The sequence below is a fragment of the Akebia trifoliata genome, chromosome 5, assembly GCF_017979445.1.
Source record: "Akebia trifoliata isolate Shusen 1 chromosome 5, ASM1797944v1, whole genome shotgun sequence".
Taxonomy (NCBI): domain Eukaryota; kingdom Viridiplantae; phylum Streptophyta; class Magnoliopsida; order Ranunculales; family Lardizabalaceae; genus Akebia; species Akebia trifoliata.
This window is the reverse complement of record NC_141379.1, coordinates 10,296,355-10,310,379: the sequence shown is the minus strand read 5'-3', so window position 1 is coordinate 10,310,379 and position 14,025 is coordinate 10,296,355. Positions and strand designations below refer to the sequence as shown.

At 34.7% G+C, this 14,025-nt stretch overlaps 1 protein-coding gene across 1 annotated transcript; it reads left to right on the top strand.

Annotated features, from left to right (window-relative positions):
- Positions 1-10,937: 10,937 nt before the first annotated feature.
- On the top strand, positions 10,938-13,685 carry LOC147401447 (glycosyl hydrolase family 81 protein). Its single transcript, XM_086442769.1, has one exon. It carries the CDS (start codon positions 11,294-11,296, stop codon positions 13,502-13,504), a length of 2,211 nt encoding a protein of 736 aa, XP_086298895.1. The 5' UTR covers positions 10,938-11,293; the 3' UTR covers positions 13,505-13,685.
- Positions 13,686-14,025: the final 340 nt, after the last annotated feature.

The window sequence follows — 14,025 nt, the reverse complement described above, 5'->3', positions numbered from 1 at the left end:
GCTACTAGTTGTGTAATTTCACTACCTTCGACAATCTCCCAAAGATCTTGACCTTGTAGGTAAGATTCCATGCATGTTGCCCACGTGTTGTAGTTTTGGTTGTTGAGCTTCTTGATTCTTCCAACTACTTGAAGATCACCCATTATGCCGACAAAATTTCGACTCTACGGAACGAGCTTGACTAATGATCCTACAGAGTAGTAAACTCATCATGACTCAAGATAACTCCACCAAAATCGATCCTTGACAACCTCGCTCTGATACCAATTGTTGAAAAAAATTTAGACTACTCAACTCTAAATGCACAAATATTAAATATAAACAAGTAAACAAATTACTTGTATTATACCCTCAATAAAAATACCACTCATAAGTTGAAGAAGATAATAATACTCTATTAAGAAAAAAATACAACTTTTACAAACACTTTGAAAATACGTGCTTCGTACCATATCTAGTCCTAGAGGGGGGGTGAATAGGATAATTAAAATTTCTTTCGATTTATCCAATTTTAACTTAGATTGATAATTTGACTATGTGTTCTAAGTCATTCACCTAGCCTCGATTTGGCACTTATGTCTCTAAGATGCATTTAATGAAAATACACTTGAAATTTAATCATTCATTTAATCATGTCATTCAATGACACATTCATATACGATTTACCTATTCGGCATTTTATGACATCGCATGACATTCAAGTGTAAATTGCGGAATTATAAACACATGCACAAAACATACGTCATCTAATGGATCGACAATGTGCTTACATCCATTCTTATGGCAAGTCTCTAGTTTGTAATGCAATTGAAATTTTCTTAGAATATAAACATTCATCGTATGACATACTTAGCATAGTATTCATTCATAGCATACATTCATCTAAGTATAAACTAATAGAAGTATTTTCACAAACACGAGACAAGCATTTTATAGTGGTTCGGCAACGTGCCTACATCCACTCCCAAGATTCCTACCTAGGAACTTGGTGTTCACTATCAAAGGGGTTTATGGTTCACCTCAAACCTTTTACATAGAATTTTTATACATAGGCTAAATTCTAAAACCTTAAGATCGAGAGAACGCATTCTCTCAAAATTGTGAGTTTTGTTCCTCGGAAACTCACAAACCTCTACTCTTGTCAAGAATCCTCGATTCTAATCAAGAGCTTGGTTTTTGAGGGCTGAACCAAGTAACCACATACATATGTTTTTAAAATTAAAAACAAAATCAAAGACTCACTCAACTTCATAAGATTTGTCAATGGAGATCTTGAGTTCTTCGAGTCATTGAGCTTACAAGTACGTCTCGACGGTTGGATCTTCCAATCAAGCTTTCGAGTTCGTCGGCTACTTGTAATTACTCCTACCATCATCTCCTTTTTCCTCCTTTCTCCATGAATGTACCAATGTGACGTTTGATGGACGGAGAGGGATCAAATGAGAAGTCTAGGAATGTTGAAGGGTTCACCTAAGTTAGACTCTCATTAAAGTAGAGAAGACTCTCAAAATGTGGAGAGAGGAAAGGCAATCTTCTCTAGGATTGATCCAAAGGAAGGGCAAAGGGTCAAAAGGATTTTCAATGAAGTTTGAGCCCTTCCATGGCTAGAGAGAGGGTTAAAAGTATGTAGAAATGAAGGATTTACTTCTCTCAAGCTTCAACCAACCCAAATGAATGAGTTAGAGTTGTTATATATGAGAAGAGAGCAAATTCGTGGCTCAACGGTTATAAATATGACCGTTCGAGCGCTTGCTGTCGGTAGCACCGTCAGGACTGTGGGTGGCACCATCAGCCACAAGTGAGGCACATCAGTAAATTACCAAAATGCCCCCACAGAGTGTTTTGACTATAACTTTCCAACGATAGCTCCGTTTTGTATGCTGTTCGGGGAGCTGATAGATATTACTATTTAGAATATACCCAAACTGCCACCAAGGGGTGGGTCATGATAAAAATGGGTAAAATGACCAAAATACCCTTTTTTATCATTTTTGGTCAAAACGAACTTTCGGGAAGTCCGATGTCGAAACGGTTCGAAGGTGTACTAGATTTTACCTATATAATAACACCTATAAAACACCAAGGACAGAAAATGATTTTAGGGTGGTCAAATCTTTAATGTCCCCTCTATGTCCATATTCGATTCCCAAAAGGTCCGATGAGCGAACGGATCGAGGAAAGAGTTTTCCTAGTTACAACGGGTCGACCTATCAATCATCTAAGTGTTGGAAAATGGTATTAGGTAGTCTCATTACCTCTTAGGCTTTGTGCACACACATGGAAGCTTTTTGTCGAGGTATGTACGGTTGAGCAGCTTTAACGGAGTCTTCATATGTCTTCAATGGTAAATCGATCCGACACTCAACATGTGTCTCGAGATTGACAAAATATGGAACTTATACACTTAAACTTTCTACAACCTCTCAAGACCTCTTACTTATTGTTTTACTACTACTTAATTTTTCTCATAAGTTGTTACAAAATGAGACAACTCACCCCTATTTATACTAGAAGCACCTCCTTAACCAATGGTTAGGATTGTGCTAACACATTTTTAATCTAGTGGTTACAATTTGTCATCTAGATCTTTCCACCAAAATATCTACTATTCTAGAGTTTTCTACTTTCTTTTATCTAAAAATATCTAGAGTTTTATCTAAGAAGATTCTAGAAATTAGGCTCTAAAAATATCTAGAATCTTCTCTATGAAGATTCTAGAAATTGGGCTTGACTAATAAGTCTGGACTTTTTCCAATTGGGTTGGTGTTGAATTTTAACACAATGCTCTAATAGAAATTTTCAAATCGAATAACTAAGATTTATGATTTTTGTTATTTTCAAAAGGTCAGTGGAATTGTTTTGTTAAGTCAAATGGGACTGAAGAAAACATCGATTGGGGGTTGACATGACAATCCAAATTTTGAATTCTATGGGAATGCATGCTTAGTTCTGAATTATGTTATCAACAAAACTTGTCTCAAGCAAGGGGAACTAGAAGGAAACTGATGTTGGGGGCTTACCACCATTGGGAAGGTACAGTAGGAACTTAACTTGGCCTAATAATCCAATTTATTTTAATTTTCCCTTTTTTTGCTCTCAATTCATGCATTTCATTTTATGGATGCGATATACCTAATAATCCTATTGCTTCTGATTTTTTTATTCCTTTCTTCACTCCTAATACATGTGTCCTATTCTATGGGTGTGGTAGGTCCATTCTTGTTTCTCAAACTTCTAGTAAGTAATCAAACTTTGCTTCTTTCGGGCATGTGTTTATCTACTTTGTTGTTATTTCTTTCCCAAGTCTTTGTGTCGTTCTAGATAGGAGACTGGGTTCCTCCATGCCTGATTATTGGAAATATGAATATCTTGGGAGGATATGATAATGATAAGCTCTTATAGTGAAAGCGCCCTCGATCCGCGGGGTGCACGGATCTGCTTTTGACCCTTGAGGTTTGGGAGTCGCCACCTAGTTATTACGGTCTACGAACCGATCAATGACTCTAAACGAATAAAAAACTAATTTAGAACCAACAAAGCTGAATTCGGGGATCATGTTATGGGGTTGGAAGGTGTTAGGCACCAACCCCGCCCGGCCAAAGCCGGTCTCTACTAACTTCCCAAATAAATTACATTGCTAACAACCTAGATGATAATAAATAAAAATAAATAAATAAAAAAGGTTATACCTTTTCGATAGCAAACTTTATTCCCTCAGATCCGACAAAAATAGCTTCTTGTACCGTACTCCCTTGCTTCGTTCTGTCTCCGGATTTGATTTTCGATCTCCGAGGCGAGATATATCTCCTTTCTTGGATCTAAATTCTTCGAGTTTGTTAATGGATTTTGGGATGTTTTTGGAGGGCTTTTAGGTGTTTTCTAGGCTAAAATCGAAGGAGGGATGTTAGGTAAGGAGTAAGGGCTCCAAAACTAAGGTTTATGGGAGGCTAGGGGGCTTTTTGACCTACTTCTCTTAGGGTTTATGATTTGATACGAAAATAGGGTGTGAGGACTCCTATTTATAGATTTTTTTAAGGGTTGATTTATATAGAGTTAGTGTTTAATTAGAGTTCTTTTAGTTAGAGTTGTGTTTTAGTTGGAATTGTTTTAGGTAGAGTTGTGTTTTAATTAGAATTATTTTAGGTAGAGTTGTGTTTTAATTAGAACTCTATTAGATAAAGTTATTATTTAATTAGAACTCTATTAGGGTTTTGACTTTTGGTCTTATTTGATTGACTTTTAATATTTTGACTTTAGTCTTAATTGATTGGCTTTTAATATCTTGACTTCAGTCTTGCTTGATTGACTTTAATTTTGACTTTAGTCTCACTTGTTTGACTTTAATACCTTGACCTTAGTCTTGGTTGATTGGCTTTAAATTTTTGGAGAACCCTCCTCTATTATATCTTTAATTCTTTGGACCCCCAAATGGAGGGGTCCTTAAAGAAATATCTCACGAACCCTCAACAATTTTTCATAAGAGCCCGATTGATCGATTTTTTTAGTTCAAACTTTTAAATTAATTTCATTAATGTTTTACTTTAATTATTTAATGTTTTATTTATTAATTTCGAAATTTTTAATTATGAAAATTGTGAAATTACCGTTTTGCCCTCGGAGAGGACTTTTCATGTTTTAAGTCGGTTTTTAGTGTTCTAGGATGTTTTTAGAATCGATTTTTCATAAGGAATTCAATGGAAATATTAGTTTGTGTCATTTATGAAAATTTTTTGTGTGAAATGGTTGTGAACTTTATGAGGGGCATTTTTGTAATTTTTTCAAATTCTGTGAAAATTGGCAAAATGATTTATTTGGTTTCGATTTGTTATTTTATGTATTTAAAAGGATTTTCCTAAGCGTAATGTAGACTCTAGGGTTGTTTTGAGGTTAGGGGTATTTTGGTAATTTGGTCAATTTTTTGTAATTTTTATCGTGAAGCTTCTTTTTGGGTCTGCAAGATGACGATTTCTATGTTTCTGTAGTCGTATTTTCCTAACGTAGCGTGGTTTCTAAGGTTTTATCAGTTCGAGATACCTCATCCGGATTTCTGAAACACATCTGGTAACAAAATAAAACAATGGAATACACATCCATCATTGGGAATCATTGCGATCGGGTTGACGAGTTAATTAATCAGGCGAGTGCAAAAATGGGGTGTCTACACATAGGACGTTGATCCATGCAACTTGTAGCTAATTTGATTGTTGATCCACACAACTTGGAGTGGATGAGGGAAGCAAATTGCTCAATCGTAAGTAGAGTACTGATTGCTATATCAACCTCCCATAATATACTTTTTTTTTTCCTTTTGAAACGATGACTTCACGGTTCGCAGCATTGTTTGGCTTTGTTTTTTCAGTGAATTTTTCTCACTGTTCTTTTCCCTAGTAATTTTTTTTGGTTTCCCCTTGACAAAATTATCATTTTTTCTGAATAAAAAAAACTAGGAAGCCAAATGCTTAGCAGATGCTGTGGTTAATTTAGGTGTAGAAATGTATTCAAATTTTCTATCCTAATAAAATGATTATGTATATTAAGATTAGAGACCTTAATGAATAGTATTTCTTAACGAGTCCTAACTGATAAGGGGTCTCAATATTGCTTGTATTAGTGCGTGGCTTTAAAATTTTCAATCATATTTACAGTGATAAGATATGTATATGATGAGGCTTTCACCTGGATATATTTTAATTTTCTCCAAATTTTTTGAAACTCTTTCAATTCTCATCTTAATTTCCTTCGCCATCAACATTCTTAATAATTGTGGTTCTGTCATGATGCCTGCCTATCTAAAAGATATATTTCTTCATTGCAGGTAGCAGATGTTATACATTCATTACAACAACCTGCTGGGAGAAAGGTACTCACCAGTTAATCCCCTCTTGTTTCATAGTTACAATTAAGAATTTGGGGCATTCCATATAACTTGAATATGTTCTCAAAAAATATTTGAGTTATGGTGGCAGTTGTATAATGATGAGAGATGGGAATGAAGTGAGCAAACTTTGAGAGTCTATCTACCACCACAAAAATGGTTGACTTCCCTTTGGAATTAGGAAGTCCTTCCACAAAATCCATTGAAATATCTGTCCATACCTGCATGGGAATTGGTAGAGGCTGAACATGTCCAACCAGGCTAAGATTCTTCCCTTTTTGCCTTTGACATGTGTCATGTTTTATTGGGTCCTGTTAGCACCACATGTTGCTTCTTTTGGTTGGGTGCATATGTAAAATATTTGCGAGGAAAAATTGACGTGACAAGAGTGTTTCATGCATGATATATTGGATAACCCATTGATTAAGTAGAATCTTATTATTGTTCTTAATAGACCTAAGAATTATATATATATTTTTAAAATGCTTTTTTGTGATTATGATCTAAACAACCATTTCATTTGTTTTGGTTCACACAAGTGAGTTAATACATCATTATCGTTTGCTAAGAAACTTCTCTGTTTTGGTAGGTCATTTTCTCTGTTATCATTCATGTAGTTTTTTATTTTTATTCCAAATAAGCTTGTAGCCCAATAATCATATTCGTAGATAAACATTAACTCAAACCAATTTAGGGTCTTACAAACAAAATAGAAAAATCTTGAAGGCAATTGCTTTCTTTTTTTCTTAGGAAGCAATGAAGGCAGAGGTTGTCAATGTCGGATCAAGACTTCTTAAAGTGGGATTTGCAGTTCCTGATCAAGCTCCAACTATGGTAATATAAATTCATATATATCTTTTTTCCATGTCATGTCATTAGAAATTTCTATACTCATTTCATCTTATGAATCTAAAGGAAATACATCATATACATTTATGTTATTGGTTAAGTTTGAGAAGAAACCATAGAAAAACATTTAAATTTTCCAAATTGGTAATTTAATGTGAGAGTGCTTTTTTTTTTCTCCCCCCCCCCCCATCTCAATCATTTCTTGCAAGTAACATTTTTGGTATCGAGAAGATTGATATTCTCTTAAAGTTTCTCAAGTTAGCTGGAGTTGAAATAATACAATATTTCTAACACTAAAGAACGTTGTGTAACCAAAAGATCTGTTGAATTGATGAGTCCTAGCAACTGAATGTGAGAGTTTTTTTCACCATTAGCTAGTACCTTGTGCTTTGCTAATAGTAAGGAATTACCAAACTTTGGCACATGGGTTCATCAACTGTTGTGGTTTTCAGGTAGTGAATTTCATTATGGTACCATTATTTGTTCTAAGTTGTAACTTGTAAGGTTATACCCACTATGGATTTTGTTCTTCCTTAATGTTTATTTTTTTCTTAGGGAAAGTGTGAATTTACTGGTGCAAATCTTCATGGAGTGAATTTAGATGGAGCTAATCTTTAGAGTGCAAATCTACAAGGTGACCTGTAGTTTGTTTTTTTGATTTTTTTTTCTTAAAAAAAATTAAATTACCATTACCAAATTTGTTTTTATAACTATAGGTAATGTAGTAATGAATTCACTGAGTATTTTTTAATGCATGAACAATCCACTTAACAACTTGAAATGCAACAAAGGTAGAATGGATGGACTAGAAGAGATGATATTCATGTACAAATTATTAGGTTTTAAAATACTATCGATCAATGTTTAAGTTACTTATTTTGTTTATAATTCATAGAGTTGACTCTTTTTTTATAGTGAAAATATTCATGAATGCGTACTTTATTTTTGGATTTTGCAGATGCATTTTTGGTAGATTGAAGTTTATGTGGCGCTGACCTCCACACAACACATTTACAAGTTGTGGCATCTTTTTATAAACATGTGATAAGTGAAATGTGGGGTGACAATAGTAGCTATTTTTCTTTATATAATTGCAGGTTTTATTTTTGAATGAATATTTTATTAAATTTTTTTTTTTACAACATTAGAGGCGATTTTGAATTGCTTCTAATGTAGTTTTTTTTTTTAAAACTAACTTTTCTATTAGGGGCACTTTTCAAACTGCCTCTAAAATATAAAAACCGTCCTTAAATACTAATAAGTAGATGCGATTTTAAAATCACCCTTAAATTGTTATTATTAGAGGCGATTTTCAATTAGTCTCTAAAAATATAAAGACCACCCTCAAATCACATTATTTAGAAGTGGTTTTAAAACTGCCATTAAATTACTATTATTAGAGGTGATTTTCAATCAACCACTAACAATATAAAAATAGCCCTTAAATCATATTTTTTAGAAGCGATTTTTAAACCGCCATTAAATTATTATTATTAGAGGTGATTTTCAAACAGCCTCTAAAAATATAAAAAATGCCCTTAAATCACATTATTTAAAGGCGATTTTAAAACCACCCTTAATTGGCCACTAAAAGTAATTAGTGATGCCACTATAGTGGGCGTTTTGACTAAACAACCCTTATATATATTGGAGGCGGTTTAGTCGAAATTGATGGTAGTTTAAAGCTGCCTCTAAATACCTCATATTTTGTAGTGTCTCCAATGGGTTTCTGTATCTTGTTTCAATCTTATTTTCTAGCTTTTTTTAATTTCTATTTTTGATATTCAAACAACAACAAACTATTTTAATCTTGGTTCGATTCTTTTGTAATTTGAATTAGAGTTTCGCCCTTATCCTTGTGGTTCGACCACTTACTTACCCTTTGAGTAAGGTAAATTTTATTTATTCAAAATGAGCCTTATGACATCAACATTTCGCATTAGCATCAGTAATATCTAGATGGCGAACAAATAATAGATATTTGTCGCAATTAAAGGGATGGACAACATACCTTTTCGAAAAATTGATCGCTTGGATGTCATTTTTCTCCAAGTCTGTCATAAGCAATCATAGGGAAAGTGGCTATAGAAATTTTTGATAGGGGATTAGGGTTTTGAAGATGAGAAATTAATATAGATTGGTTGGAAATGGATGATTCTTCCCTAATTGATCTAATGAGTTTTTAGGGTTTTTTTTCCCCAATTTTTTAAGGTTTGTCAATATGGGAGACGGGTGAGCACAATGTAAACTAGAGTTTCTTTTTCTTTGGTTATATGTTGTAAGAAGAAAAGAGGACAGAGAAAATGATGGGATATGGGCAGGTCATAAGGTAGTCAAAATAAACATATTTAGTTGAAATATCTCAATTTCCACAGGCATTGAAATGAAACATAGTATACATTGTTTATTTGTATATATTTCGGTGGAAATCACTGTTTATTTTGATGAATGGTCGATTTTGACCGAAATATTAAAAGAAAAAAAGAAATTATGTGATAATGTCGTAGTAATATTTCAATTTTTTAAAATATTTCGATGGCATATTTAAAATTTTGGAAAAAATACATCAATCATATCTCTTTTGAATTGTGATTGACATAAAGCTGGAAAAAAAAAAAAAATAGAGAAAAGCTTCCTTTCCTCGATCTTGATTCACATAGAAATTCAAGAATTATGGTATGAATTGAGCCGGAAAGACCCGAATTCCCACAAGTATCAATATCATATAATTACTTAGTTTACATACTATATGAGTACAAATAAATAATATATTCTCTTTGACAACAAGTTGAAAAAAGAAAAAAAGTTAAGAGAAAAAAAAGAGAATATATTTTCCGTTCATCTGGCCATCTAATAAAGGAAAATTAATTTTGTTGTTTCGTTATTTAATCTATAAGAGAGACCTTTCATTTGCAACAAAGACGAGAAAATATTTAGAGAGAGAGAGAAAGAGACAGAGAGAGATGTTTTCAGTGGCCTTCTTCTAAAACTTGAATATCGAGTTGTTGTTGAAACTTGAAGAAAGCGTGGACTAGTGGAGGGAGTCTTGAAACCAAGCAAGAACAAAACTTTTGATTACAAAAGTTGGTGATGCAGAACGATTTGTTATCTTAACATTATTGTCATGTTGTATGTGCATTACTAAAAAACAGCCACATGTCAGTATATGACTTAATCTTGAAATCAAGTGACACCAAAATTATGATGAAAGATATCATATCATTCTAATTACTTAAACAACAAATCTCTATCCCATAGAATGAGTGGAGACGTGCTGCATAGCAATTAAAAGTTGAAATTTCTTGTGATATAATAAAGATGTAATGCTGTCCAACAAATTAAAATATGCCATTTGTTTGATTTTAATGAACATTTACATTAAAGAACTATTGAAACCCTCTATATTTTTTTTTAAATACTTGAGATACTCCTAACTTTAAAACTAATGATAACCCCATAACCTCAATTTATGTTTTATAGATTAAAAATCAGGCCACCCTTACTAAGTAAGTAAGATTTCAAATCTTACTAAAGGTGGTCCTTGGGCCCATAAGGATTATCATATTAAAAATCTAACATCATAGTCTTCTAGATTTCATTAAAAGCTCATATTAAAATCTTCAAAACAAAAAAAATATCTTTTATGAATTTGATCCAAGGTGTTGAAAATGGACGCATATCGAAAATCCAAATTTAAATAAGAATCCAACAATGAAAAATAATAATAATAAATTTTTATTTTTTTTTTTTGAATTTTTGTTTTCAAAATTCTTAGAATTTTGTCCTCTACAACCTTGTGGCACTATATCATGTTTTTGAATAGCATAAGGTGATGCAATAAATAACTTTCCTTGCTAACTTAGGATAATTCTTTAAATAAATTGATATGAACAACTTAGCTCTCAACATTTTGCTAAATATTCAAGATACTCTTGCCTTAAAAAAGAAATAAATTTACTAAATGAATTATTAAGTTATCGCCTAGAAAGTAAATGGGTATTTATAGAGAAATCCCTTTATTATAATAGATCAAGTACTTTTTCCTTTTTCATTCTAATGAGAAGATACTAAAGTAAACATGAATACTAGATCCCTTCCTTTCTTTTCAACCATATCGTTTGCTTGCAAAATACTCCAAACCCTTTACCAATAAATCAAATATTAGATTTACATCCTAATTTCAATGTTGTGAGAGTTACAAACCATTGTACAAACTAAACTTATGTATTACATCCCTTAGTCCATATTCTCAAATACAAATTTCAAAATTAAAATTATTCTATAAATTCCTTGCTTCCCAACCATTCCAAACCCCATTTTATCATCTTTCCCTCAAAATCAAAACCCTTTAAATATCTTACAATCCTTCTGTACCAATGACTCCATTAACCTATTTCTCTACTTCCCTTTCAATCCAATCTTCTCCAACCTTTCCATACTCTTCATTATTTGTACTTCATAAATCTCTCCCTCTGTCACCATTCTTCAACATCCACCAAAAAAATCCAAGACTAATTCAAACCTCTCTCACCAAAAACTCATTCCACCTCATCACGTCAAACATATAAAATGTTGAAGAAACTCAAAAGAAGAGTCAAAACCATCATCAAAAAAAGCTTTAGAAAACGTAGGAGACCCTCAGACCAAGGGAGTTGTTCTCCTTCTCCTTCTCCTTCCTCACCTCCTCCTCCTGAACCCACCACACCAACCATGCCTCCACCTCCCCCTAAATCATCCACCGTTCCTTTCCTCTTCCCTAAGACCCAATCAACGGTTCTCCCTGATCCATCACGTTTCTTCTCCCCTCATCTCCTCTCATCGCCTCTCCCCACCAACACTTTCTTCCAAAACTTTGTTCTCAAAGAAGGAGACCAACCTGAATACATCCACCCTTATCTCATCAAATCATCTCTCTCATCCCTAACTCTTTGCTACCCATCTCGCTTCTCCAACTCTGCCTTCATCTACCAAATTTTCATAGCTGATCTCACCATCTCAGCCATCCAAAACACCATCAATAACGTCAGAAAAGATCACATCATCTCGTCTTACAGTGATCTCAGTGTCACCTTAGACATCCCTCCTAATCTGCGCTTCTTCCTAGTCAGGGGAAGCCCTTTTCTAACATGCACCGTAACAATCTCAACCCCTCTTTCCATCTCAACCATTCATGCCATATTGTCTCTCTCCTCCAACCCTTCTCTCACAAAACACACAATTCGACTCAACAACAACCAAACATGGTTAATCTATTCGTCTTCTCCGATGAATCTGACCCACGACTTATCCCACATTACTACAAGTGAATTTTATGGGGTGATTAGGATTGCGATCTTGCCAGATTCTGACCCAACTTACGAATCGATCCTCGATCGATTCAGCACTTGTTACCCGGTTTCTGGTGATGTAGCCTTCACGAAGCCCTTTTGTTTGGAGTACAAATGGGAGAAGAAAGGGTGGGGTGATCTGCTCTTGCTTGCCCACCCTCTCCATATTCGTCTTTTAGCGGCCAACGATGGAGACATCACCGTTTTGAAGGAATTTAAATACAGAAGCATGGATGGAGATCTTGTCGGAATTGTAGGAGACTCATGGGTATTGAAAACTAATCCAATTTCGGTGACTTGGCATTCAAATAGAGGGGTTGATGAAGAATCCTACCCGGAAATCATTTCCGCTCTTTCCAAAGATGTTGAGGGTTTGAATTCGACATCGATAGCAACTACTTCGTCTTACTTCTATGCGAAGTTGATTGCAAGAGCAGCTAGATTGGCATTGATAGCAGAAGAGGTATCTTTTCCAGAGGTGATTCCGGCAGTCATGAAGTTCTTAAGGGAGTCGATTGAGCCTTGGCTGGATGGGAATTTCAACGGGAATAGTTTCTTGTTTGATCCCAAATGGGGAGGAATTGTCACTCAACAAGGTTCATTGGATTCGGGGGCAGATTTCGGGTTTGGGGTGTATAATGATCACCATTACCATCTCGGTTATTTTCTTTATGGCATTGCTGTGCTTGCAAAGATCAACCCAGGGTGGGGGAGGAAGTATAGACGTCAGGCATATTCGCTGATGGCAGATTTCATGAACATGGGTAGGAGATCGAATTCGAATTACCCACGGCTTAGGAATTTTGATTTGTGGAAATTGCATTCGTGGGCTAGTGGGCTGACTGAATTTGCGGATGGGAGGAATCAGGAGAGCACAAGTGAGGCCGTGAATGCTTACTATTCAGCGGCTTTGATGGGTTTAAGTTATGGAGATACCCATCTTGTATCCATTGGATCGATATTGGCGGCAATGGAGATTCAATCGGCACAAACATGGTGGCATGTGAGAGAGGGAGAGGGAATGTATGAGGCTGATTTTAGTAGGGAGAACAGAGTGGTGGGGGTCTTATGGGCTAACAAGAGGGATAGTGGACTCTGGTTTGCTCCGCCTGAGTGGAGGGAGTGTAGGTTGGGAATTCAGCTCCTCCCATTGTTGCCAATCACCGAGGTTTTGTTTTCGGATATAGGGTTTGTAAGAGAATTGGTGAAATGGACTTTGCCAGCTTTGGGGAGAGAAGGGGTTGGAGAAGGGTGGAAAGGATTTCTCTATGCAATGGAAGGAATGTATGATAAGGCCGGGGCTTTGGAGAAGGTAAGGAGCTTAAATGGGTTCGATGATGGGAACTCACTTTCGAATTTGCTTTGGTGGATTAACAGTCGAGATGATGCTGAGGAAGACGATGAATATGGTGGAGGAGGTGGGAGATATTGCTGGTCTAGACACTATCACTGAATTGGGTATGTTCCATTTACTGTTTTTGCTTTCTGTATATTTGGGGAGTATCTGAATAAGGTATAATTATGGTTACTTATATGATGGATGGTATGTAAATGCAGTTTTTAATATGTTTTTGAGTGTAAATTTACTGAAAGTTAAGATCAAATTTTATTGGTCTCAAGTCCATTTTTCTAGATATTGATTGTCTAATCATAACAGCTTATATAGGGTATGTGGTTTTCTTGATTGCAATTACATTCAGAGATGATGATTTTCCAAAGTTTACTTACGTACTAAGGAATCTCCCTCATGGTTTAAAATATCAATACGTATCAGTATAGGCCAAGATTGATACGAAACATTGACTCCTAAACATTGAATGTTTTGGGAATGCACCAAAATGCATCGGTTTGCATCAAATGTATTGGCTGATACCGTATTATTGGTCATGGTTTTATAATTCGTTTTGATGTCTCGTCTCGGACGAGTTTTCCAATACATTTGAGAAGTCTTGTTCAATAAGGAGAAAAATGAAC